At 39.9% G+C, this 26,452-nt stretch overlaps 1 protein-coding gene across 9 annotated transcripts in view; it reads right to left on the minus strand.

Annotated features, from left to right (window-relative positions):
• Positions 1-26,452, minus strand: part of DNMT3A (DNA methyltransferase 3 alpha) — a 124,530-nt gene that overhangs the window by 18,258 nt on the left and 79,820 nt on the right. For 5 of the 9 annotated variants that reach the window (XM_087929022.1, XM_087929006.1, XM_087929011.1 and 2 more), the window contains exons 8-9: positions 4,017-4,115; positions 751-966 (exon numbers count right to left, since the gene is read on the minus strand). In XM_087929022.1, coding sequence (XP_087785148.1) covers positions 751-966; positions 4,017-4,115 — 315 coding nt within the window. Of the gene's footprint in view, positions 1-750; positions 967-4,016; positions 4,116-21,630; positions 21,907-26,452 lie in introns of those variants that run through there. The other 4 variants (XM_087929038.1, XM_087929041.1, XM_087929029.1 and 1 more) reach the window with 2 other exon arrangements.

Here is a 26,452-nt window from a genome sequence, read left to right on the forward strand (position 1 = left end):
CTGGAAAGAAAGAGAATGTAGGAAATGGGAAAGGCAAGGAGATGCGCCTTGAAAAACTATATAGGAGGAAAAAGCAGATGGGCAGGAATTTATTTTATTTATTTATTTTTCACTCTTCTGAATCAGAGAGGGATTCATCTGCTGACCTTTTTTTAACAATGCCAAAAGTTATTTTCTGACAGCATCAATAGCTAAGTGAAAAGATTTGGACTTCTCATTAGCTCTTTGACTTTGATATGCTCTTGTCTACACTCTAGTCTACAACTGCCATCCTGTTTCTTTACCTACTCAACTTCATCTATTCCCTACATCCATTGGTTTCTTTTTATTTGTTCCACGTTTCCCCCTTTTCTTCTCCTCCTGTAACCTCTTCCTCACAACCCCTATGTTAAACAAACTTCTTCCTAAGCCCATTCTTCTCTTCCATCTCCTTGTCCTTCATCATCATATGTGTCCCCTTCAGGCTCTTCCATCTATCTGCAGTGCATATTCACTGCATCTAATACTTGGCTGCTGCTTCAGTACATAGAAAGGAATCAACAGGGGTGGTTTCTTCCACTAGCATGGCACTTTTGATGGGTGGCACCTGCTAGGCTTGTTTTCCTTTTATCCAACTAGCCGTAATACAACCACAAATGCCTTTTGGAGACAGGAAAGGCTAACTAGAGATGCCTCAAGAACAAGGATTCCCGGGAGCTTAGAATGATGGGGAAAACAAATACTAGGAGCAGAACTCTGTCTCTGATTCACCTCATATTCTGGCTCATCATCAGCTGACTTTGATATGCTCTTGTCTACAGCATCAGGCCCCACAGGTTCTGGGGTAGTAGCCACACTGGGAGAAGCAGGGTCAGTTGGCTGCTGTGAGGCTGGTGGGCTAGCCTCCTCCTCCTCCTTCTGCGGCTCGCTCCGTGGTGTTTCTTCCACAGCATTCATTCCAGCAATTACCTTAGCTTTCTTTTCAGCCTGCAGAAAGAACAGAGTTAAGAAGGTAGAGAGTCATGAGAACGTTCTTGAAGAATTTATTTCTGAATTAAGTTTTTAAAGTTTTACTCTAATCCTTGATCTCTCAATAATTGTATTCTCATATCGTACCAAGAAATTAAAAGACGCTTGCTCCTGGGGAGGAAAGCTATGGCAAATCTAGACAGCATACTAAAAAGCAGAGACATCACCCTGCCACAAAAGCACGTAGAGTCAAGGCAATGTTATTCAGAGCTTTTCAACGTTAATTCAGCGTCAGAAAAATAAACGCGGATGCTGATGCTTCATTTAACATCTTTATAAACATAGTAAGTAAATTTTACAAACCAGTTGTAGATTTCTCCAACATGGAGCAAACTCAGACAGAAACATGTTGCAAGTTCAGAGCAGAGCTCCAGTCTTCAGCAGGCAAGCAAGAGAGAAGCAGTTTCATTTCAACAGCCAGACTCAGAGCTCAACATAGCTTCAGAGCTTAATATAGAGCCACGCCTAGGCTACTTCTAGTTTCAGTTTCCTAGGCTACTTCTAGTTTCAGTTTCCAAACAGTTCTCATTGGCTGACTTAGTTGCTATGCCTATTCATTGGCTGATCTTGTTACCATGCTCTATTCCAGTTCATGAATATACTCTGACATATGTATGGTTTTCCCAGTTGCAACGTCTGCCTGTAAAAGTTGAACCATAAGGAAGCGCCAAAGAATTGAGGCCTTTGAATAATGGTGCTGGTTTCTGCGAGTCCCTTGGACTGCAAGGCAATCAAACCAGTCAGGAGATCAAACCAGTAGAGAGATCAACCCTGACTGCTCTTTAGAAGGCCAGGTCCTGAAGATGAAACTCAAATACTTTGGCCACCTAATGAGAAGGAAGAACTCACTGGAAAAGAGCCTAATGCTGGGAAAGATTGAGAGCAAAAGAAGAACGGGACGACAGAGAATGAAATGGCTGGATGGAGTCACTGAAGCAGTCGGCGTGAGCTTAAATGGACTCCGGGAGATGGTAGAGGACAGGAAGGCCTGGAGGAATGTTGTCCATGGGGTTGCAATGGGTCAGACACTTCACAACTAGCAACAACAATGTACTAAACTTGGTTACTTAATTAATCTATTTTCTGCTTCCTCACAACACATTGAGTAAAAAAATAGCCAAAAGGACTGGCATTACACATTATATTAAGCCGCTTATAACACTTATAGCATTTTATGTAGGTACAACTACAGGCATTCCTTGATTTACAACCATTCTTTTAGTGACTGTTAAAAAGTTACAATGGCACTGGAAAAAATGACTTAGGACTGGTTTTCACACTCAGGATTGTTGTAGCATCCCCATGGGCAGTGATCAAAATTCAGACGCTTGACAACTGACATGTATTTATAATGCTTGCAATTCCCAGGGTCATGTGATCGCCTTTTGTGACTTTCTGACAAGTCAAGTCAATGGGGCACAATTGTGTTACTAACTTAATAAATGGCGGTGATTCACTGAACAACTGTGGTAAGTAAGGTCATAAAATGGGGCAAAATTCACTTAACAACAATTTTGCTGAGCAATGGAAATTTTGGGCTCAATTGTGGTCGTAAGTCAAGGACTTACCTGTATTAAGTATTCAAATCTCTGATAATGCATGTTGTGTGAATACAGGCGTTATGACAGAAACATAGGTTCACTTAATCCCTCTAAAGTTAGGAACACTTTTTTAAAAAAGCAAGTCTAGGTGATTTGAACAATTGCACTGTTTTATATGTACCAGATTGTTTAGCACATGAATCTACAAGGACTCCAGGATTGAAGTCTATCATATAAACCACCAGAGATTTAGATATTTTACCATAATGCAACCCGACATAATCTTTTGAACAGGAGAGAATGAATTATATACTATATATTATTTTTAATTGCTGTACAATTTACAACAGTCTGCCCAGCCCTCATATCTTCCATATGTCATATTTCTACTAACCCATACTTGGCAAGCTTAAAAAAAAAAACATCTAACAGTTGCTTTTACACAATGAAAATGTGTTGGGCATGTTGTGTGAATCCAGCCTATATTTTATTGCTAGCTGAGGAATTCTGGGAGTTGAAGTTCATCTATATTAAAGTTTCCAAGTGCGAAAAACACGGCTAAAAGGATAGCAAGTGCTGCATTCAAATGCCTTTGGAGAGCATCAGTTGAGGGAAGTCTAACTCATCTTGCATTTGTCTTCAGAAAAATCAGAATGAAATCATTTATATTCCCACAGTAAGGGGACTGTGGTGATAGAAGGGACTGCTGGCTTGTTTCCTGTCTATGGCAGGAAATGAAAAACTTGAATCTATGACTGCCTGGGTGGAGACAAGTTTGCCCCACTGGGACAATCCCACATTCCATAACAGAGCAGTATAAGACAGACAGACAAAAGAGTAAAAACACTAAAAAGAGAGAAGAAAATCAGGGTGGGCAATCCTACTATGAAAAAATAAAAATATGCCTCATAGTGCAGGAAAATAGCTCTACACTGCTTTGTACCTAACCATAAAATACCTAGTCAGTTAATTGCCTTTTCTGTTAGGAATATAATTGTGTTTCCATGAAAATGCAGGAGCTGTCAATATTTTCTGGAATAGATGAATCAAGAATTGTAATATTTGGGCAATCAGAGACTACACTTAGCAATTTTCAGCTGGATCAAACACCACAGTAGATAGGGGAAAGTGCAATATAATCTAAGTTATGTTGTACACCTGGTAGAACTACAATTACAGTAGAGAGTACTGGTTAATTAGACTTTTGTTTGGTTTTTTATGTTTATGTCAAATATTACTATACCATCTGTTGTGCTAGATCTCTGATGGCAACATAGATGAAAACAGATTTTGTCCAATTTCAAATAAGGCAAATAAAATATAAATATATTAATACCTGTAAAACAAACCAGAAGCAACAAAAGCACGGAGGAGCATCAGGCTACAATATCATACATTAAACTGGTTTTTTATAAAACATTCAGTGTGTATTTAAGTGGCATAAAGCATATTTTATGGTTATGTTACAATTTTCTTGATTTCCTGCCTCAAAACAACAGGAAACTGATGATTTTCAGCAAGCACACTGATGAAATTTGACAGCATAATCCACATAGTCTCTGGAGGCTGCAAAAAATAATTTTGAGATCACAGGATGTCTCAATGCAGGGCTAAAGTGTCACATTAAATCCAAGTTGGGCAACCAGAATCCTGAACTCTGACCTCGAATAGTGAGTTGCATACCTCAGGCAAATTCCAAACAAAAACAACTGTGTAGAAGTAGCTTCTAGTACACATTTAGAAATGAGCACAAAACTCTTACTAAATATTTATTATTATAAGCATGCTTATCTCTAGTTGCACTATTAGGAAGGTTTAAGACCATTCCCCTTTTTTCTAAAGAGAAGAATATGTTCCAAGAAAGAGAAAAATAAAATTATCAAAGCAGTGTCTCAAGATGGGAAGAGGCCTGAACCAAAGGAATTTTTTAAAAAGTTTTTTCATATCTTAAATGTCATAAATATTACAAAGGAAGGATAATTGGAAACTTTCCTATGGATTGCCAAATGTAAATACATCAAATGCCTATCAGTTCTGTTATTTTCCAATTCTTTGCCATCACAGTGATCTCAAGGATGACAGTAACAAGAGAGCACGGTAGAAACTAGTTCCTGCCTATATACATACATACACACAAATATCTGGATTAAAACGAATACTTATCTTCTTCACATGGAGCTGCTCTAAATTTAATAGGATTTCTAGTCATTGCCAAGTACTGTATATATCACATTTTGAATTATGATCAGAGGTAACAGAACTGGATTTCTGTAGAGCCTCATATGAAAATACTTAGTGTTTTCCATACACAAAATAAAAGGTTGAAATCAAATACTTTCTTTCCCAGACATTGCTATATGCACAGGCACATAGGCACATCATATTTGATGACAGAACAGCAAGTCAAGCTGGTGATCAGCGCTAATCATAAGTGATCTAAACTTTTAAACTGAGACACTGGCATCATAAAAACAAATGCACACTTAGCAATCCTTATTGTCCAAGTAAAATGTCTCCTCCTCTGAACTGATTTACTGATTTTTTCCCCCCCATTTATTACATTGTACCAAAGGTGCTTTCTTCAAGAGGCAACTGGATTTCTGTTTTCTCTTCTCATCCAAGAAGCTTCTTCAGCTCTTTACTTTCAGTTTGTACTTTCAATTCTGAAACACTCTTACCTTGCATTGGAAAGATCTCTCGCAAAACACAAATAAAAGACCCATAATGCAGACCTGGGGCCAGCATTAAAACATTTCCTCCCCCTCGCCACTCCCTGATTAGATGGGCAATTCCCAGAGTGATCAAGGACAGTTTCCAGAGTCATCATGAGTCTTCTGTAGGTGCACTCAACTAAGAATTTTCTCCCCACAAAATATCTAGCATTTCTTTGATACCTTTTAGGTGCAAAGTTATGTAAAATACCCCTTGCTTCATCATCTAACTTTTTTCACCAATGGTCTTTTCTATTCTGTTGATTAATTACTTTGAATAGATGCTTTTACAGAGCACCTGTGAGCCTGCCTTTGCTTTTCCTTTATCCATACTGGCTAATGACTATTATGTATTGTATTATGCTGTTTACTACTTCCCTTAGCAGTGATAAAAGTAATTACCAAAACATTTCAGTTGATTACTTCAGTTACTTTGTGAAGTATTTGCATAAGGAAGGCCTACAATTTTTATGTTTAACTTAACGCTTGAAATATAGTCATGGGTAAGAGCTCCTGTCATGTATAATATGAACTAACCAATTTTAAAACTAAGCAGGTATCGTAAATATTTCATTTTTAAAAACAGGACCCAGAATTTAATGTGTATATAGGTGAGAAATACATCCCTGCTTAACTTCCTGGCCAAATACTACTGTATTTGAACAATCAATGAAGCATAAGCAAATCAAGTGAACTAGCTTAACAATATTCAAAAAACAAACCCCACTCAAATTAAAATTAAACTTACTAAACTGATCTGATTTAGTCATGTCATGCAAACTAAGACTCATTTCTTTTAGATGCAGGGCTTTTTAAAATAACAAAACATATATTAAAGATTCAACTGCTTAATTTTTGCATCATGATACTCAGGTGGGATTCCTGTGAGTTTTCTTCAAGTACAGAGTTAAGGAAACATGTGTCCTGGATATATTTCCCTCCTCAACAGGGCATGCCAGCTGAACTAATACAAAAAAGAATAACAATAAAGGAAAATGGAAGTGTATTCAGAAAATGTCCTGAGCCCCACAAGTACTATGTGCCTCTCTGTGCTACTCATTAAAGCAGCTCACTCTTTTTAGGGTTCTGAACAAAAACAAAAAGTTTAACAACTGCACTGTGTAACAAGTTGACTTTGAATTGCAGTGGCATCTTTTTCAGTCTCATCCAAAAGCAAAAACAAAAGCAAAAAACAAAAACCCAGCTCACTTTAATGTTCAGGTAGTCCTTGACTTACAACCATTTATTGTCCTGTTTAGGAATGGAAATTTTGGGCTCAATTGTAGCTGTAAGACAACAATTACCTGTATAGCAGAGGTACAATATCTGCCTGAGTTTTGAAGCACAGGTTCTTGGAGAATGGTTTAGGGGGAAAGCAAATAATAAATATAAATATTCAAGTACATAGCAGAATGTTTTGTATACTTTGGAATAGAAGTGTTCTTCTCTTCACAGCTTTTGGACTTTATAATGCCACATTTCTTAATTTCTGTTATATATGCATTGGAAAAATACACATGTGATCTAGTATTTATATCAGAAGCGAAGTAAAACAGCTATTCATTTGCTGTATCTTAATCCCGCCCCACCAGCTTCTTGAGTGATAGGAAGCCACCCAACATATGCAATTTCTTTACTAGGTAAATTATTTCAACCTTCATTCTGTTTTGCTCATGCCAGTTTTTATTTGTTTACTGGATTTATATTGCCGCCTATTTGCCCATGGTGTTTTTAATGCTAAGTTTTTAATGCTAACAGCTTCACAAAGATGGATAGATAGAGCAACCATAGGCATCCATATGGAGTGGTGAAATGACATCATGTGTGTTGTGACAAAATCTGGCCCCTTACATACTTACATACAGTGTATGTATGAAAATGTGTTCTCATCATGTCATGAAGCATATTTCATCATTTTAGGATTGCTGTGTTAGGAACTGAGGGCTATGGTGGTGATCCAGTAAGTCCAAGGGAAGGGAGTTGGTTAAGAGAGTTGGTGGCGCAGTGATTAAAATGCAGTATTGCAGGCTAGCTCTGCTCACAGCCAGGAATTCGTTCCTGATTGGCTCAAGGTTGACTCAGCCTTCCATCCCTCCAAGATTGATAAAATGAGGACCTAGACTGTTGGGGGCAATATCCTGACTCTGTAAACCACTTGGAAGGTGCTGTAAAACACTGTGAAATAGTATATAAGTCTAAGTGCTATTGCTATTAAGGGACTGGGTTTGTGTATTTCTAAAACCAAAACCTTACAGGTTGGCACAACTCAACCTGAATGCATTAACTTTCTACGTTCAGGCAAAACTACACTCTAAAGCAGTGGTAGTCAACCTGGTCCCTACTGTCCACTAGTGGGCGTTCCAGCTTTCATGGTGGGCAGTAGGGGTTTTGTCCCCTACTTTATAAATCACCATTACTGTGGAACTGGTGGGTGGTTAGAAAATTTTACTACTAACAGAGATACAAAAGTGAGTGGTAGGTATAAAAAGGTTGACTACCCCTGCTCTAAAGTAAACTAAACCACTGATTTCATTTAATGTGTGAGGCAGAAAAAAAAGTAATCAAAGTTGACACTAATCAACTTTGCACATTGTGTAAACACAACCTGAAGATTTTTAACTGTCTTGGATAGCATACTGTATGAAATTGACCAATATAATACCTAGGCAGGCATAGCAAAGACAACCTTCTGTGCATATGGAAAATATTCAAATAAATGATTATTTCATTCCCACAATCAGAAGAGATAAACACATTTATCACTGACAACAAATGGATTTAAAACAACTTTTCCCATGTTGCTGCCAGATTACTAATTCCATCATCCTGAGCTGACCTACCAATTGAGTGAAAGGTTATTGGACACAGCATAATTCTTTCTTGTCTTCAGGAAATATAGTGGTGGGTATTCTAGACCTGAAAAGAATATAATCTAAAATAGCCCTCGAAGGATAACAGGGTAATGTGCCCGCTTTCTGATGTAAGAAATTCTTTTTGTTTTACATGCAAGAAATCTGAAACTACAGAATTAAGTAAGGATTAATGATTGCGTGGAGGAAATTTTTTGGATATGGAATAGATTTAGATAAATGGCAGATATTATGGTCTAGAAATTATAAATTAACTATGTCAACGGCCTATAAAGAGATAAGACGTTTTACAGGTGGCATTTATCCCCAAAGAGAATTGCTAAGATGTTTAAAGACAAGTCGGGAAGTGCTGGAAATGTCAGAAGTCACCAGGATCATACTACCACATGTGGTGGACATGCACAGAGGCTAGGTATTGGACTAGAATACACATATGGCTGGAGAAGATGATTAAACAATCTATAGACTTAAAACCAGAGACATTTTTATTGGAAATTTTGCCTGAGGGTTATAACAAAGAGTTAACGTATTTGATTATCAATATATTAACAGCAGCTAGGATTGTATTTGCACAAAATTGGAGAAATGAAAAATTCCGACAAGAGGAGGAAATAATTAAGAAAACAATGGAATGTGCAGAAATGAGTAGATTGATAATGGCAATTAGAGAACAAGAAGAAAAGACTATTGTAAAATTTGGAATTTATTTTATGAATGGCTGGATAGAAGAGTAAAGAATTGAATTATATAAGTATAGTATAATATATTGTTATTGATAAATGGATGAGTTAGAGTAAGAAAATGAATTTGAAATATATTATTGAAAGTCAACAATTATAAAGCTAAGGATAATAGAATAAGTGATATATGCAATATAAAATACTGATTAGAATGATTATAAACATATACAAGTTAAATATGTATGATAACATTATTTTATGCACAAAGAAATATGTACCCAACTGACACACTATGGAGTAGAAAGAAGGTTTTATGTTTGTTTTTTGTTGTTATAAAAATAAAATACTTTTATAAAAAAAAGAACTAAATAAGGATTAGACATTTCTGAAGAAAAGTGATGTTTTAATTGTTTGTATGTTCGTCTCTTGAGTTAGGTATCATGGGGGCTGAAGCCCTCTGTAGATCATGCCCAAGTGGTTCTGGGGAAGGCTGACCTACAGGAAGAGAAGGAGGTATCCAGGAAGCCCACAGTGTACACTGTGCACTATTTCTGGGCTGTATTAGAGAAGGATAGTGTCTGACTTTCTGAGAACTGAGCCTCCTCTAAAGTAAACGTGTTTCTGTTGCTTACTTGAAAAGAAGGGGGAAAAGGAGTTCAATGAAAGAATTGTGTTCCTGAGATTAAAGGTATGAAAAATAGAGGGTTTCTGTCTGACCTAAAACAGAACACAATGGGAAATCTCTAATAAAGCTAGATATTCTCTTGAATTCTGAAACTACAAGGTTCTACTGTTATTAGTATTTTATTGTATTTATTCACTTTTTAAGATTGATAAGGCTGCCCAACTCAAGCAGTGTGATTTTGGGCAGCATACGGCAGAAAAACGAACGAATCAAAGAAGAAAACCCCTATTTAATGAACAATATTATATAAAGGCTTCCATTAGAGTATCTCAAGATGCCTGGGGAAAGGATGCCTGGGGGAAGTGGGTTTTAACAGCTTTCCTAAAGTCAAGAAGAGGAGCGGCCTGTGGTATATTTTGGGGAGAGGGGGAGAGATTACTCCACAGAACAGGCATAACGTGACAAGGTTTAAAAGAATCAGAACCATGCCCTCTTAATGTTGCAATAGTTCATAGAAATCTCAAAAGATTTCTATGAACAAAAGGCAACTGAACTGTTTTTTCCTTGAGGAGGAAGAGGAAGACATTCCATTTCTCTTCCAAGAAGCTTCATCAGTTCAATAGAAAGCAGTTAGTTTAACTACCGTATTTCCCCATGTATAAGCCACCCCTTTTTTCCAAAATTTTCAAGCCCAAAAAGTAGGGGGGTGGCATATACAAAGCAGGTACACTTTTTATACGTGAAAAATGCATAAAATAATAAAGTAGGAATAAACTGGTTTTCCAGCAGTATGCTGTACTTTTTTGTAAAAATTGTACGTGATGATACGATTACGAGTGCGAGTACGCGATAGAAATGCATACGCTAGGCATCGGCCTGAATGCTTCGTTCCTACTCTCGTTCCGATGCGTAGATTGCTAGCGTCGCCCGCACCGCTTTCGGCGTCATGACCGAAGTTGTAGATCTAGACATCGAATTTTGTTTCTTTGTAAATTTTCTTTCTTCATAACTTGTTTCTCTAATAAAATATTTTTTTCAAAACTTCACAGTCCAAAAATTGGGGGGGTGGCTTATACAAAGGGGGTGCTTATACATAGGGAAATACGGTATATTTTGGCTGCATTCACATAACAGATTTGATAGTTGTGGTATCTTCTGAGTCTGTATGATATACTGTGGTACACTAATCCTAAAGTACTAAAAATGGGTTCATTCAACTCATTAAGTTACAAAATATTAATTCAGGTAATATTAATTGTCATTAGGAGAGGTTTACAGCCATTAGCTCTTCACCTCCTCTTCTTAAAGAGTGTTGACAATGCAACCTTCATCCACTTATTAGTTCTGGGATTCTATTAGTTTCTCATGGCTTGAAAGCAATGGCGGCTTCTTATTTATAGGGCTAAATTCAGATACTGGTTTTGATCTTTATAACTCTTCAATTCTTAGGATCATACTATCTCAACCTGCCTATAAAGTTTAACAAAAACTCTGCTTTAGTTACTCCTCTTTAGTGATAGCTACTCAGAAAGTAATTGTCTTGGTGCTAATGCTCAATTCTAGGGAGGCTTGTTTAGTACCTATTTTTTTGATAGAAGAGAATATTTATAGCTCAGGATTGAACTATCCAGATTTATGCTCTTTCTTAGGCAACGTACAGAGACTCTCAATTTTATTCTCCTGATGTCAGAAAATTAGGTGAGGGGCCCTTGGTACTTTCTGAGCTAGTTTTGTTGCAAACATTGCAGTGCACTGCATGATATCACATCATCAGTGCTAGTAGGGAGTGGGCTTTGCTCTCAATTTATATTCTTAATGGTTTCCCTTGTCAGTGTTGGTAGGAGTGGTCTTGGCTTGGTTTACCATGGTCAAAGTTTCCTAGTTGAAACTAATCTTAAGTCTGTCCATGTATTGTGAAATTAAGGAGTTTTCATCATATCTTCTAACTGCTAGTTGGTGTTCATGAATGCGCTCTGCTGGTCTTCTGTTTGTCCTATGTAGTGGCTGTTGCGGTCTTAATGATGTTACTTAGTTTGGTAATGAAACATCTGCAAGAAAACAACCAAGCTCAGAGAGCACCAAGGCCCCTCACTAATTTTCTGACATCAGGAGAATAAAATTGAGAGTCCCTGTATATTGCCTAAGAAAGGGCATAAATTTTAAAATGAAAAATGGTGTGGTTTGTAATCATGCTTTTTAAAAAATGCAAGTCTTGTTTAATTTTGTTTATTAAGTTGTACTTTAGTATTTATCTATTTATTTTTTACATTATTTTACCTGTTGCATTTTGCACGCTTGTTTTTTTTAATTTTACAATTTTAAAAATAGGAGGAAAAGATTTCTTTTAAAATACTACCGCTCACTGAAAATGTTTGTGCTTGTCTTCAAGTCAATTTTTGACTCAGGACAACTGTCTGAACAAGCCCCTGAATTTTGGGGGGGAAAAAAACTTTACTTTTGCCTCCTTCCTAGGGCTAAGAGAGAATGTCCGGGCCAAGATAACCCAGCTGGCTTCATTATCAAGGCAAGTCTAGAACTCAAGGTCTTGGCATATGGTTCAGTCAAACCCCAGTCATTATTTTAGCATGTTATGCAAAGCGAGCTATCACATATTGAGCCAAGGTTAAAAAAAAATCCTAGATCCTGGGGACTACACAAATCATCCAAATTTTTTAACAATATGGAGCAGTTTTCCATTGCCTCCTTTGGAAATGTTTTTTTCCAACTTTGTAACTTTCAGCCCTGGAATTGTCCCTTCTGGGTACTAACTAAAATGTATCCTGTTTAGCTTCTAAACCCGAACAAGGCCACCCAAATACTTCCATCCATTGACTCGTATTTCTAAAACCACAACTGCATTTTGTTAATCCGGGTTAAAGATTAAGCAAACTATATGAATCTAATCACTTGCCTTCAATGCTTTCTGGGTTTGCACAAGGGAGATTTTGTTAACACAATAATTTCTGCATTAAAAAAACACTGTTTATATTCTTTTGGTTTTGCAAAGCCAGCTTGTTGTAGAAACCAGAACAGTGAACTTGGAAGAAAGACCCAGCTCTAAACCTTTACAGAGTTACAAAGCCTCTTGAGTAGACCTGGAGCAAAATTCTCTACTTCACATGAACAATGGCTATGATATAATGCTAAAAGGCTACTTCTCTTGAGAACCTCAGAGAAAAGAGCAGGATACAAATGTCTCCTGGTAAAATCCACTTAAGAATGCAAGCACTTAAGTCCTTGTTTGTTGGATTTTTCAGTCCTTGTACTCTATAGCTAAATCTAAATGGCTCATTTAGTAACACAGTACCTACAGCCATTGCCCAGCTTCTCCATGCAACTCATAGAAAGTCTTAATACGAGCCTAGGGGATAATCATATTGCTAAATATCAGAAGGTAACACTGCCAATGGGGCTTTTATTTCAGTATTTAGGAAAGATTCAGAGCTTTCTCTGTTCCCCTTAAATGACTGTGTTCCCAATACAGGCCAGCCAATTGGGAAAACTGTTAATACTTTCATACATGGTTGAGAAATGTTTTGCTATCTCAGGAGTTGGAGGAGTTTCACAAAAAGAAAATCCAACACTTTCAGGGATCCTCCTTTCCCTTGTAAACAATATTAAACCTCTCTGATTGTATATGTTTGTGAAACAGGGTTATCAGTAGATATCAAGAATACATTCAGCCACTAATGAAGAGACTTCATTCTACAAGCCAAAGGAACTGGGAAGGAGGAAGGAAAGAAAATGGTCAAAATGGAAATATTTAAGAGAGGCACATCTTACTAGTTATGCCTCCACTGTTTATCTGTCCCTTAGGCAAGGCAGTAAACAACAGACTAGCTAATAATCAATGTGGAGACAGATAGTATTGTCTTTGGTTAAAAGACATTTTTTAAAGAACAAAAGTTTGCAAAACTCCATTTGGCGATGGTAAAAGTGGGGTGGCCATTTATATTATGAGAAAATCTCAAAATTCCTTCTTTTAAACTACGAGTACTTGTATGCTTGGTATAAATGCAGACTATGCAAATCATCAGTAAGGCTGTAACTTCTATTCCCCTTGATTGCCTATGGAGAAACAATTCCCTGCTTGACAGAAATAGTAAAAAGACGTGAACAGGAACCAAGGGCTGTAGGAAGTGTTATGTTTTGCTTTAAAAGAAATAAACAGAAGGGTTTCTTGCTCATTCCATTACAGTAATAGAACCAGCAAGAAACCCTCATTTGGGAGGTCCACAACCTGTCCTATTCTCCCATGAGACTGGCCAGGACTGCAAGGTTTTGCCTGCTGATGGCTTCTTCTAGCTTTCCTTAGTTAGTGCTTTCACTTAAGCCATCCGGATTGTTTTATTCAACCACTGATTGAACAGATCATGTAAGCATTCCTTATTGGCATAATACTCTTGCTGAAAGGTTACTAACCCTAAATATCCTGACGGGTTTAAGAAGAAGCCAATTAAGTTTACATAGGATGGAAGATTCATACTGGATGGTATTGGGAGGCTTCTGATTATGGAATTAGTTTATCTTTTTCTATGAATTAAATATATTTTATTCTTTAAAGTTGCCCTGACAGGCCTTCTGAAGTGGCTATTTTCTTCCTAATAGTTTCATGGGTTGGTTAACAGTTGCAATAAAGAATTATTCAATTTAAAGTTTCAAATATCTGCTGCACCAAAAATAATCATCTGATGAACCATCCTTACTATATACTTAGCAAGAGCAGTCCTGAATAATGAGGAATAGAAGCAGGTACAGGTTATACAATAGCACACCACGGACTGAAACTCCCTGAAACCTTTAGGTCTTCATATGTTATATGAACTAAGAATGACGGTGTCATATGCTTTACTTAGGCATGATATATTATGTGAATACATCAGCTTTGTTTTGTTAACTTGCACCTATGGTTTGGTATGTTGTTCTTCAAATTTCCTCTCAAGTGAATAGCAAGTGGTCTTTGGAGTTTAAATTGTTCAAAAGAATCTTGAAGAAGTGGAGCAAATGGAGCTTAATCCCTGAGCTGTTGAGAAACAGGAAATGGAGCAAGGCTGCAATCTAAAAACAACAGGAAGACCAGAATGGAAAAAAAAAAGATGCATGCAGGGAATTTTAGTTGGTTCTCCTTGATCAAAATTTATGCCATAAATTTGTGGAAAGTGTCTTCTAGTGGACAGGCCAGATTGAACAGAAAGGTAAAAATCTTGTTGACTCCCAGTAAAGCATTTTATCAGGTTTGCATTATATGAGACCTGGCTAAGATGACAAATGATTTTGCTTCTTGAATACTGGTTTAATTCTAAGCTTCTTGTAATTAGGGAATGTTATTTTTCTTGGATAGATTTATTTCTATTGCAAATGGTTTCTGGTGAGAATGTATACCACTATGGGGTGGAAAACCAGGCCCACATTCACATCCAAATGCAGGTATGTTTTTACTGTTTTCCTTTAGCCAAAACCTCACACTTTTCCAATCTCAGTGGCCCCTCACTGTACCATATCATGAAGGAGCAGCCTTTTCCTCTGAGGTTTTTAAAGTGCTTGTAGGAAATAAGAAACTGCAGCCTGTCTTCACAATCTTCCCCTCATCAGGCCCACAACTAATATCTACCAAACTGAGAATTTTGCCTCAGCTACTGGGTTGGGTGGGGAGAAGGGGGAATCTGTTCTCCCGCCTCCAATATTCCTTCAAGGCAGACCTCCAATACCATCTCCCTGCCTTTCTTCAAGTCTGTTCCAGTGCCTGTTTGCCAACCAGCCATATCTTCACCTCAGCCTCCCTTCACCCATGTCCACTTCCTCACATAATGCATAGCTGGTTCCACCAAGGGTTGGAGCAAGTGTGGCTCCAGGTAATCTGGCAGAATTACTGTCATGCTGGCTGGGCATTCAAGGGGGCTCAGAAAAGGTTATCAGGAAAAATTTTGTTTTCCTCTTCCTCCTTTCATTTGTCCCTTTTCCTCCCAAGAAAGGCAGCAAACCAAGGCTTTAGGGCCTGGCCAGTCTGGAAAAAGAAAAGTGCTAAAGCACAAGGAAGTCTCTAAAATGGAGGGCTGACAGTTTGAAGGGAAGGAAGGCAACAGCCAAGAAGCCCCCATTCTTAAGTGATTGCTTCATCCCACTATCTATCCCTAAGGAAGAAGCACCCTTTCTAATCTCAAGGGTGGATTTGACCCTCCTCGCATGCCAAAATATATATATGAAGAGTCTGGAAACAATGAATCTCAGTGCACCTTCTCTTGCTTTGCTTTTAAAAACTTTTTATAGAGAGCAGAGACAAGCAGACTTTCTCCACCTCTTTTTATTACTTCTTCCCACCCACAAAAGTTTTTGATGCCAGTTGCATCCTGCTATCTTATCAAGTGAGCATGCAACCTTCCTAAAAAAAACTAAGGAGAAAGACCATTTCCAAATAATGACTTTTTCTCTCCCCCCCCTTTCTTAGTGCAGCTAATATATTCAAGTACTTATTAGCATCTGAGAACTTGATTCCCCTCCCCAAAAAAGATGCTCCCATTAAGTCCACTGCATCCTCTTTCAAAAACAGAACCCAAAAGAAAAGTTCTGACCCAGCACCCTTGGGGATGCACCCCCACTGCAAAAAAACACAAAAATTAAATCAAAATCGAATTCCACAAGTGCTGCAGCCCTCTCGTGTTTTGCACTCATAGGCTCTTAGAGAAGTAACGACCCCCCCTCCAATTTTCCTGCACCCCCTGCTCTTTTCCATACCTGCCTGCATGTCCCAGCGCTGCAGCAGCCACGATCCTGTCGAGGGAGCTCAAGCGAGGGGGCTCAGCGAGGAGGGGGCGCGGGGGGGGGCTTCGCAGCCAATGTTCTTTGTCTGGGAAACTCCGGGCCACGTGACGACGGCCCGGGTTCCTGGTTGGCCAAAATGGAACTGGGGGTGCGAGAGAAAGGTGACGGCGGGGGGGATAAGAGTGCTTGCAAGGCTCGTCTGGCTGCCGCGGGGGAGGGGGCAGGAACACAGTATACGGAACCAGCGCCACCTCCACCTCCCCAGCACGGGGCCGCAGGCTTCTCCCAAAGTTGTAAGAGGCCTTCCAGCCATTTGCGCCCCGGGATGTGCAATCACCGGGCTACAGTCGCGCCAACGCTGTGCAAAGAGACTAGGCTGCACTTTTCAAAACTCTGGATTTTCACTCTGGATCTGCGGGAAACGGGACTGAGTCCGCCTACTTTCCAGGCGCTGAGCTGCAAAAACGAAGGATGGGCGGCCGCTCCTGTTCAGAATGAAATGCCAACGAACACCGGTGGCAACTACAAGTGCATATGTGGAAAGTACAAGGCCTCTCCAACGCCATTCAAAGCCAAAGGGGTCAGCCTAAAAGTACTCTTCCGTTTGAGCTTCTGGCTCCCACCTCACAGCAGAGCGGCAGCAGCAGGATCTTGGACCACACGCTTATTTGCGCCTCTAAAATTACTATACGCCCCTAAAATGACTACGGTATACGCCCGCCACCAACCTGCTGCAAGCACAACCTCTGATCTTGAAAAGGGACAGAGCATGGGAGTTCAGTCTGGAAGAGGAGCCACTGAATTGTGGAAGACAGCATTACGAAAGCCTGCACAGCAACTATGGTTAGCATAGGGGCATTGATTGTTTTTGAACATAAACTAAGCCCAACTATTCTCAGGCCCCAGAAATGGAAGAAATTCCTCCAGCACAAGGCAGCACCATCTTTGGTAAAGCAGAAGACCCTTTCAGGAAATCTCTTCCGTCATCTTACATGTTATAATCTTTTGATAAGCACTGCCCATTAACATGTATCATAGGCAGCGCTGAATAAAAGCAGATATAATGCTCAATAAAACAATAAAATATAAATATCAGTTATGTATTATTACATTTATGACAAGAAAAGGGCAAGTTATTTGAAAGGAATGGCCTGAAATCTTGGCACAATGATACACTGCCTAGCCCTTACTATACAATAACTAAAATGCTAGCAATGCTGCAAAGAAGGATCACAATTATCTCCTGACAAACTAACATCTTTTCTTACCAGAAACAAATCTTTGCAAAACAACTTCTAGAGTATTGACACAGTAGCTGTGCTATAGCAGCACAATTATCAAAGTCTTAGGCTCCCAGAGTATTAAACTCTATGGGCCTTAATTCATGAATGAATTGTGCAAATGATTTTAATAGGGCTGAGCTACGCAAAGACCCCGATCAAGAGATTCTGCGTGTTTTTGAGGATGTTTTTATAGTATTATCTGTGAACAATATAGAAGGTGCAAATAGTATCATTCATTTATAACAGATCCATGTTTTCTCGGTTTTGTTTATCTTCACCTTTCACACAAAACATGAACAGTTTATCTTGATTGGTAGCACTAGGAGCTGTCCATCAACATTCCCAGATCTCTTTGCTCTCTTTTCAATCTATTAGGCCCGCAGTCATGTACTTAAATACAGAGAGTTTTACTTTCTTTTACCATCTCTTCTTACTCCCATTGCTTACTCTCCCTTTCACCACCTTTATTATCTGCCCACATATTGTTGCAATACAGATTTGTAAGGTTTTTTGGGGGGTAGTGGTGGTAAAGAACTAGGATCTGCTTTTTGCATGTGAAATTCTATAAAAACAAACCAGTAAGCAAACCAAACGCAATATCAAGTATAATACCATATATGAGTTCTAAGCCTTAGAAAAGAAAGCTGGCTGGATGAATTTGGACCAGTCATTCTTTCTCAATCCAACCCACATCCCAGAGTTGTGAGGAAAGTAGGAGGCAGGATATTTGGTATGTTGGTCACATTAAATTATATATAAAAAGGGGGATAAAATATAATGATATATTAAAGCACTATATTAAACTATTTATTTAGTAAGTACTTATACTAAATCCAAGCATCAAATTACACCTACCATGTCTCAACCTTCAATTATACAGCAGCAACTAGTGGCCATGAAAGTCTTGGCAATCATATAGACTTAAACTATTGGCAAGCGATGGCACTTGCCAATCCCAAACCCTTAGGAATATCTAAGAATCTGCTGGAAATCTTCAGAAGGTGACCTCTACTTTCTGCTTTACTGTATGCCTTCCATAAGCAATTAGTTCAACTTCTGGCTACAGCAACATTTCTTTGTCTTAGCAGACTAGCCAGAGGAAAGGGGGATGATAGAAAGGGGTGGGGGGAGAGAGAGAGAGGCAGCTCAGGTGTGGTCTTGGGTCCTGCCCATTTCTAGTATGTACCCTTCAACAACACAGGGAAAGCAGCTACCAAACAGAGAAACAGCTGCCTACTACTACCGTGTAAAGTAGTAGATTTCTGAAGCACAATGGCTTTAACAGATAACAAATTCATCCCACTGAAATCTTCTGAATCACTGAAATCACTGAATCACTGAAAGTTCTGCATGAATATCTCCATGGATGAAGTGGAGAGGTGGAAATTTAGTCTTAGAACAAGTAAAGGCTGCTACAAGTGAACATTACTGGAGGGAAGAAATATTCTCTCTTCATCATACCGATACCTGATCAGCCTAGCTGGGAGAGAAGCAGAAACGACCTGTGCTCCCAACCACTTTTAACTAGGCCAGTACTTGCACAAACGTCAGCTCGTTTGTGCACACTTGGGCATACTTGTGTTCTGTCACTTGCAAGACAAGCATCAGCAAGAAGGGGCAGGGGAAGAAGAGTTTCAGGGCAGCCTGCTTTCCTGAATTTTCATTTCCATTTTCTCTGTGTCAGTGGCTACTTCCTTCTCTGCAAGGGAGCATGAATGAAATGTCATCTGCTTCTTCCCCCTTCAGGGGGATTCAGTTACAACATGCCTGCCTCATTCCACTGGAAGGGGAAAATCCAGCCTTGGAGGCCTGGAGCAACAGCAGTTACAATTCAGAGCAAGTCAGAGAGTTGGGATACTTTTAGATGCACTTCTTTTAAGAAGGCAGGAGTCATACCAATAATGATCCTGGTCCGGCTATTATTGATCTTCTGACCTGGTTCCAAGACTCTGTCTTGGAAAATCAGCCAAACTCAGAACGTAACGAGTTTATATAAATTTAGGACAATACTCAGACAAATTCAGAATTGAACTCTGTTTTTTTAATACTGCCTTAACCTAAGTTAGCAACTTTGATTCCACAGATAAATATGAAAAAGGTGCCTTTTCTCAGGTGTAATAGATGCGCCAAAGGAAATAGCTGCTAAGTGAGATGAACACTGAGGCAACACATGCTCTGGTGCAGGTTTGTCAAACTCATGTCGTTACGGTGGCATCACGTATCAGGACTTTTCCCCCCTTCGCTAAACTGGGCATGGGTGTGGCGAGTGCATGATGCATCTTTTACAGCCCTGCTCTAATGTAACCCAACATTGTTGGACAGCAAAATCTCTTCTGAATCCATGAAGAAGAAAAGTATTTTCTTCTCCTTTATTCCCAGAACCCTTCTTCAAAGGAGACACAGGTCATTTCATTCCATTTCCTCCTTTTGCTAAAAAGCATTATGCTAATGGCTTCCCCCTTCTGTTATGTCCTAATCAACCTACACAGAATCAAATAACAGCATGTGCTACAAGCAAAAAATAGTCTATCTCAACAGGGATTTAAAACTCCAGCAGACTCGTACAAGCCAATAAAACATTATGCTACAAAAAACTAACAAAGTAAACTTAATTTACTATAATGCCCAAGTAGGAACAATATGCAATCCTCCTGGAACAACTTTATTTCGACATATTCACAGTGCTCAATGCCAAGAGCAATTACTGTATTCCAAAGTGGTAGATTCTTATTATCCATATTCCTAAATGAGCAAATATTCCAAAGTAATAAAATCTTATTTCTGCTTAGAAAACAGGACATCCTTCCTGTTTCTTTCTTTTTAGGAACCATTAATGCTCCATTATTTTACTTATGTTGAAATATAAATGGACAGCTTTCTTAGGTATGAGAAACAATACATACTATACTGTTTACCATATTTCTTGATTGTAATTGGCCAATTACTTGTTTAAATATTCCTCCATCCCATTCCCACACCTCCTTTCATGTGGAAGACTAGCATGTCTGACTGACATGCTGATTTAGATTGCCAGGAGTTTGTATGAAAAAAATAAAAATGGATTAGGCTAATTAAAAAAAAATAGCCTGGCAGTGTTCTGCCCAAAATGGCTTATATAATTATGGCAATCTAAAATAGTCCCTTCTACTATTATCTTACTTCAATGTACATAGACAATGGCCCCTCAGCCACTAATATTGAATTTACTGACAAACTTGAAGGCTTCTTTTAACATACAGGAATATGAATTTTCCAAGCAAAGCCTCTGAATGAAAGCCAACACTGGGAACAAATAGATTATGCATTGTAGATTATGTGCAAGTCTCATGTAATCTCAGTTAAAAGGATCAGGTTGCAGCAGATGCAAAAGGTTTCTTTCCGTCAGAAACCCAGGAACATTATTGCTGCCAGTTATGGTACTTGCAAGACTGTTATATTTGGGTATGGCTCTTGCTGGAATTGCAACTCCCTTAAGCTACCTTCTTAAACCTGGTGCTCTGCTTCTAATGCTGTTGAATTACTGTTCTCATCTTCCTCAAATCTTTTGGCTAAGTAGTGTTGAGTCTATTGTACTCAAATCCACATAGAAGGCACCAGATTGGGAAAGAAAAAACTATTCACTACCTGCCACCCCTTCCTGCTTCTCTTTTATACTACCTGAAGAAAGTGGTTGCTCCCATGCAAAGAATTGGCCTGAGTAGCTCTTCCCCATCACTCAGTGACATCTGACCCGTGGCCCTTCCTATATTGACTATTTTGATCCTTTTCTGCTAAAGACAGTCCTCGACTTACAACTGGTCATTTAGCATATTCAAAGTTATGATGGACCTCCCAGAGCTACTTATGACCTGGCTCTGAAGTTCCAACAACCACTCCCCCCACCCCCACCCCGCAGTCACATGTTGGTCACTTGGCAACCAGCCTGCATTTACAAGTGCTTGTAAGTGCCCTGCAATCATGTGATCACATTTAAGACAAACCAACATTTACTTCTGTTTTTTGGCAAAAACAGCCCACAATGAAAAAAACTTTTTGCTTTAAAACTACAGCGTTCACTTTACAACCATGGCACTGTTTAATGACTCTGCAAAAAAAATAACAATAAAATCAAATAAGTCATGTGGGTGACACACTTTATGACCATATGACTTACAGCCGTAATGGGCAGGCTCCATTAAGATCATAAGTCAAGGATTATATTGCACTGCAGAGCACTTCCGATAGCTCTTTGCGACTGAACCTGGCTATTTATGGAGAACAGACCTTCTCCTAGCTGAAGGGTAGCTTGGCATGGATTGTTCTCTCTTTCTCAATAACCTCTTCTGAATTATTGGACCACATAAACAGGAGCCTGCAAAGCACCTTACTGAGGCCTCTGCTGCTCCAGAGAGATGTGGCTTCCATGGAGAGCTCCTCTTTATCTTGACTCAGGAGGCAGGGTAAATCCCCTGCCTTATACTTGCTTACAGTGTGCCAATAGCAAAGAGCTGCCAGGCAGAGCTATATATAGAACAGCCAAGCTCAAGGGGACCTGTTGCTAGGGAGACACAGTGGTTCAGCAGGAAGTACAAGAATGGAGAAAGGCAAGGAACAAAGCACAAGGTTGAGGGCTGGGAAAGTGTAGCTCTGCCCATGTTAAAAGGCCTTCGTCAAATTGCCATCTTTTCCTGCCTCTTGCTGCAGCAAGTGCTCATCCTTTGCAGATTTGCAGACACCAGAGGTCCTTCCGTCACACAGCCATTAAATATGCATACATCAACAACGCCCAAATTTTCCACCTCCGGAGGGATTTATGTGCCGGATGCTTCTCAGGGCCTCCTGACTTGGACCCAGTGGTCCTGCCACGCACTGGCTTTATAGAGAAGCACCAGGGGCTGGGCTTGCCTATTCCAACAGAAGCATTTCTGACTGTAAAAATGGGTCAGTGTGGAAGGAAAAAAAGCACTGAATGCTTTCTACTGATACTGTCTCAGAAGCCTCTTTTGGAAGTCACAAAGCAGTCTTGTGAGCCAGCTTGGACAAGCCACAATTGCAGGGTCTTCCCAGGCACTTCTTAATAGCCCAAACTGATCTTGAACAATAAGGGGTGACGATGTCAAAGGGAAAACCTGGTCCCGGAGAGGGTGCACGTGTTAAGAACTGTGACCCTCTTCCACCTTATTCTTTGCTCATGATATAACACAATGGTGGCTAATCCAATCCATTCCAACTGACACACTTCCCAATTTATTTTTAGTTAAGATTTTAACTCCTCAGGGAGTCTGTTCTGCTTACAAATTGCTCCCATGTCTCTTTGACCATCACCCAATGTGACTCTAATGCAGAGGTCTCCAAATTTGGCAACTTTAAGACTTGCGGACTTCAACTCCCAGAATTCTCCAGCCAGCTGGCTGGAGAATTCTGGGAGTTGAAGTCCGCAAGTCTTAAAGTTGCCAAGTTTGGAGACCCTTGCTCGAGTACAACATGTGTTCTCGTCAAAAAGCAGAAGGGCTATTTTCTCTGTACAACTGCACCTACAGCCCCACCTCTGCTCTACTTGTGGTTTTGCCTGCCGCAAAGCTGATGTGATCTGATGACCTTTAGCACTTCCTAGTCTTCTGCCCCTCCCATACTACAGACATTTTGGATGAGGGTACCTAAGGGGATAAAACATGAGCTTAACGTGAAGTTATGTACTGGTGAAGCAAGGAAGGATATGAGCACATTATTATACATTTCTACTTTCACTGCAGAGTGTAACAAATGGGAACAAAAGCTCCATGTGTCCTTCTTAGTAATACTATACAGATCTAAGAATGGTATTGACTTAAAATTTAGCCACAAGTCAGACCTACACACTTGATCTTAGCTAAAAGGCCAAGAAGCAATCAATAAGCCAACCCAGAAAAGCCACAGAAATACAGAAACAGAAGAACAGTGATAAGCTAGTTATGCACAGGAAAAAAATGAAGCTTGGACTCCAGTATTATAATTCCTACATACTATGGATATCCAGGATATCCTCTGCAGGGATTTACTGAAATATACAGAGTGCTTTGAATTTGGTTCCGAAAAGCTATTTTGGACTACACTAAGGAGTGAACACGGCAACTATCTTCATCTCTTTTAAGCAGTTTTGTCTTTTGCCAGGAGATTATGGCAGCTGCATAATGCAAGAGTCATTCATGTGGTTCATCATTCCCCTCCATGGCATCTGAAAACACGCTGCTGTGAGGTGCTCACATTTTGTTTGTGGTTTTTGGTTCATGTTTTTGTTTTTTTTATTGCACGTCTGGTGGTCATAACTGGGGACTGCAGATGGGAAGCGGTGGTGGCTATGACCTTTGTTGGCATTCTGGAAGCCTTTGGAATTGCTCCTCAGCTATGTAGACTCTGGAGAGCAACAATGAAGACAGAGTGGACCAAGAGATCTTGGAACCAAAGGCAATGAAATCTCTGGCAGCCAGAGGCAGCATCAGTTACTAGAAAACATTTGGCTGAAGTTCAAGGCTTGGATCACCACAGGAAGGACTCTGGGGAAGAGTCCTGTGGTTTGACATGGTGTGTCTTCTCTTGTTGGCTGGATGTGCTTAGGTTGATGTATGGTGAGATTAGGCTGGCAACTGGCAAGTTGAGGTGGTCAGCTAGTGAGATCTTTCTGGATGTGCACTACATTCTTTGCTTCCCATTCCCAGGTGCCAGAGTTTTATATTGTGTGTGAATTAGTGTGATGAAACATTTACATATACTGTGCTATCCAGACAGTACATAGTTAATTGGGAATTGGGAGAGTTAAGTGTGAATTGGGAGCTGTCCCCTTAAGGGAATGTCTCATGGTAAATGTAGTTAATGCATCATGGGAAATGTAGTTCATGTCATGTGGTCACATCTGTGATCCTGATTGGTCACTGAACTGACCCTTGGTTGGGTTGGGGGAGTTTCCTTTCCTCTTGCTTGGATTCCAGCTTTGTGCTGGTGTCTCACCCTTTGCTCCATCATTATGGGATGAGGATCACTATAATTTCACACTATGAAGTCAGATCTGCCTGTAATCTGTTTTCATCTATAGTATGCTTTCATGAATAAATGCTGATCTGGCATTTACAATTGAGACCTGGGTGGATCTGGAGGATGGAGTTCCCTTCTTGGAGATGTATTTTGGGTTTGGCATGGGGAGGTGGTAGTTATTGTCATTCCTGATTCATGATTTGTAATCTATCATCTGTGATTCGCTGAGGCTCTATGGCACATATAACAATTTGAAAGACCCTTGAAATTGGGCTTTAATAGTTGGGATTGCTATTTGCATACCATCATCTCTGATGTACAGCATGGTCTCTGTTAGCGTTTCTGGATTTCAGTGCCACACTGGCTCCAGAGAGCCCAAGATTCTTAATTATCAAGGATTTCAATTTGCCATTAGATGACGATGAGTTTGAAGTAGCTCAGGAGTTTATGGCCTCCATAACAACAATAAGGTAAAGGTAAAGGTTCCCCTTGCACATAAGTGCGAGTCGTTTCTGGCTCTAGGGGTGGTGTTCATCTCCATTACAAAGCTGAAGAGCCAGCGCTGTCCGAAGATGTCTCCATGGTCATGTGACCAGAATGACTAAACGCCGAAGGTGCATGGAACACTGTTACCTTCCCACCAAAGTAGTCCCTATTTTTCTACTCACATTTTTTACATGCTTTCAAACTGCTAGGTTGGCAGAAGCTGGGACAAGTAACTGGAGCTCACTCCATTACATGGTGCTAGGGATTTGAACTGCCGACCTTTCTGATCAACAAGCTCAGCGCCTTAGCCACTGAACCACTGCGTAACCACCGCAATAACAACCATAAACCTGTCCAAAATCATCAACATGAAATGTATACTGATGCTCATTCTTCAAGCCCCCCACCCCCTAGGCAGTTGCAATGTGATCCAAAAGTGGAGGATTACTGCTATAAGTCTGTGATTGCTTTTTGGCTTGCTGGTGTCATCCACCTTGCAAAGAGATGGGGTCTATTGATTGGCCTGCTCCAGGCAGGTCTCAGGGGTAGTTTTGGGTTTTCCCTAAGGACCTGATAGGTAGTTCACCTGAGGCCTTGGTTGCAACCTGGAATGAGTGGAAGCCTTTCCCTGTGTACCAATTCTGAGGCTTTTCAGGAAAAGAAGTGTCAAAAGAGATGCCTGCAACACCACTGAAGGGGAAGGAGTCTGACCAAAAACAGGAAAGAGTTCATATTTAGACTAAAGGTAAAAGTTTCCCCTGTCCAGTCATTTCCAACTCCAGGAGGTGGTGCTCATCTCCGTTTCTTAGCTGAAGGAGCCAGCATTGTCCGAAGACACTTCCGTGGTCATGTGGCCAGCATGACTATATACTGAGGGGCACAGAACACTTCCCTCCAAAGTGGTACCTATTTATCAATTCATGTTTGCACGCTTTCAAACTGCTAGATAGGCAGGAGCTGGGGCAAGTATTGGGAGCTCATCTCATCACGCAGCACTCAGGTCTCGAATCTGGGCTGCGAACTCTCCAACTGACCAACTCAATGTCTTTAACCGCTAAGCCATCACACCTCTGTTATATATTTAGATGACATTGTAGCAATAAGAGTGCCACAACAGTGTGATCTGTCTGCCTTTACTGCATTCATTAATAGCTGAGCATTAGCCCTATTCAGGTGATTTGTTCCTTGCTAGGAAGGGACAAGTCACAGAGGTTTCTATTGGGGTGCTGTGTTGAACAATCCAGTTATTTGGTGGCTAAAGATGGCCAGATTCACTCCGAATTGGATTTCAAGTGGGCAGGTCCAGATGAGATGCCTGGGACATGGTCTTGTGCATTTACTTTGCTATAAACTTCTACATGGAATCACTGGGTGAGACCACCCATCAGTTTAGACTCTGATATTATCAATGTCAATAATGATACCCAGTGGTGTATCCAAGCCTGCACTTTCCACGTGTTCCTGTTGATGTCCTAGAATCCGGATGCTACATGGATCTGGAG

The sequence above is a fragment of the Pseudonaja textilis genome, chromosome 1 (assembly GCF_049901715.1).
Source record: "Pseudonaja textilis isolate UNSWEBS1 chromosome 1, rPseTex1.2, whole genome shotgun sequence".
NCBI lineage: Eukaryota > Metazoa > Chordata > Lepidosauria > Squamata > Elapidae > Pseudonaja > Pseudonaja textilis.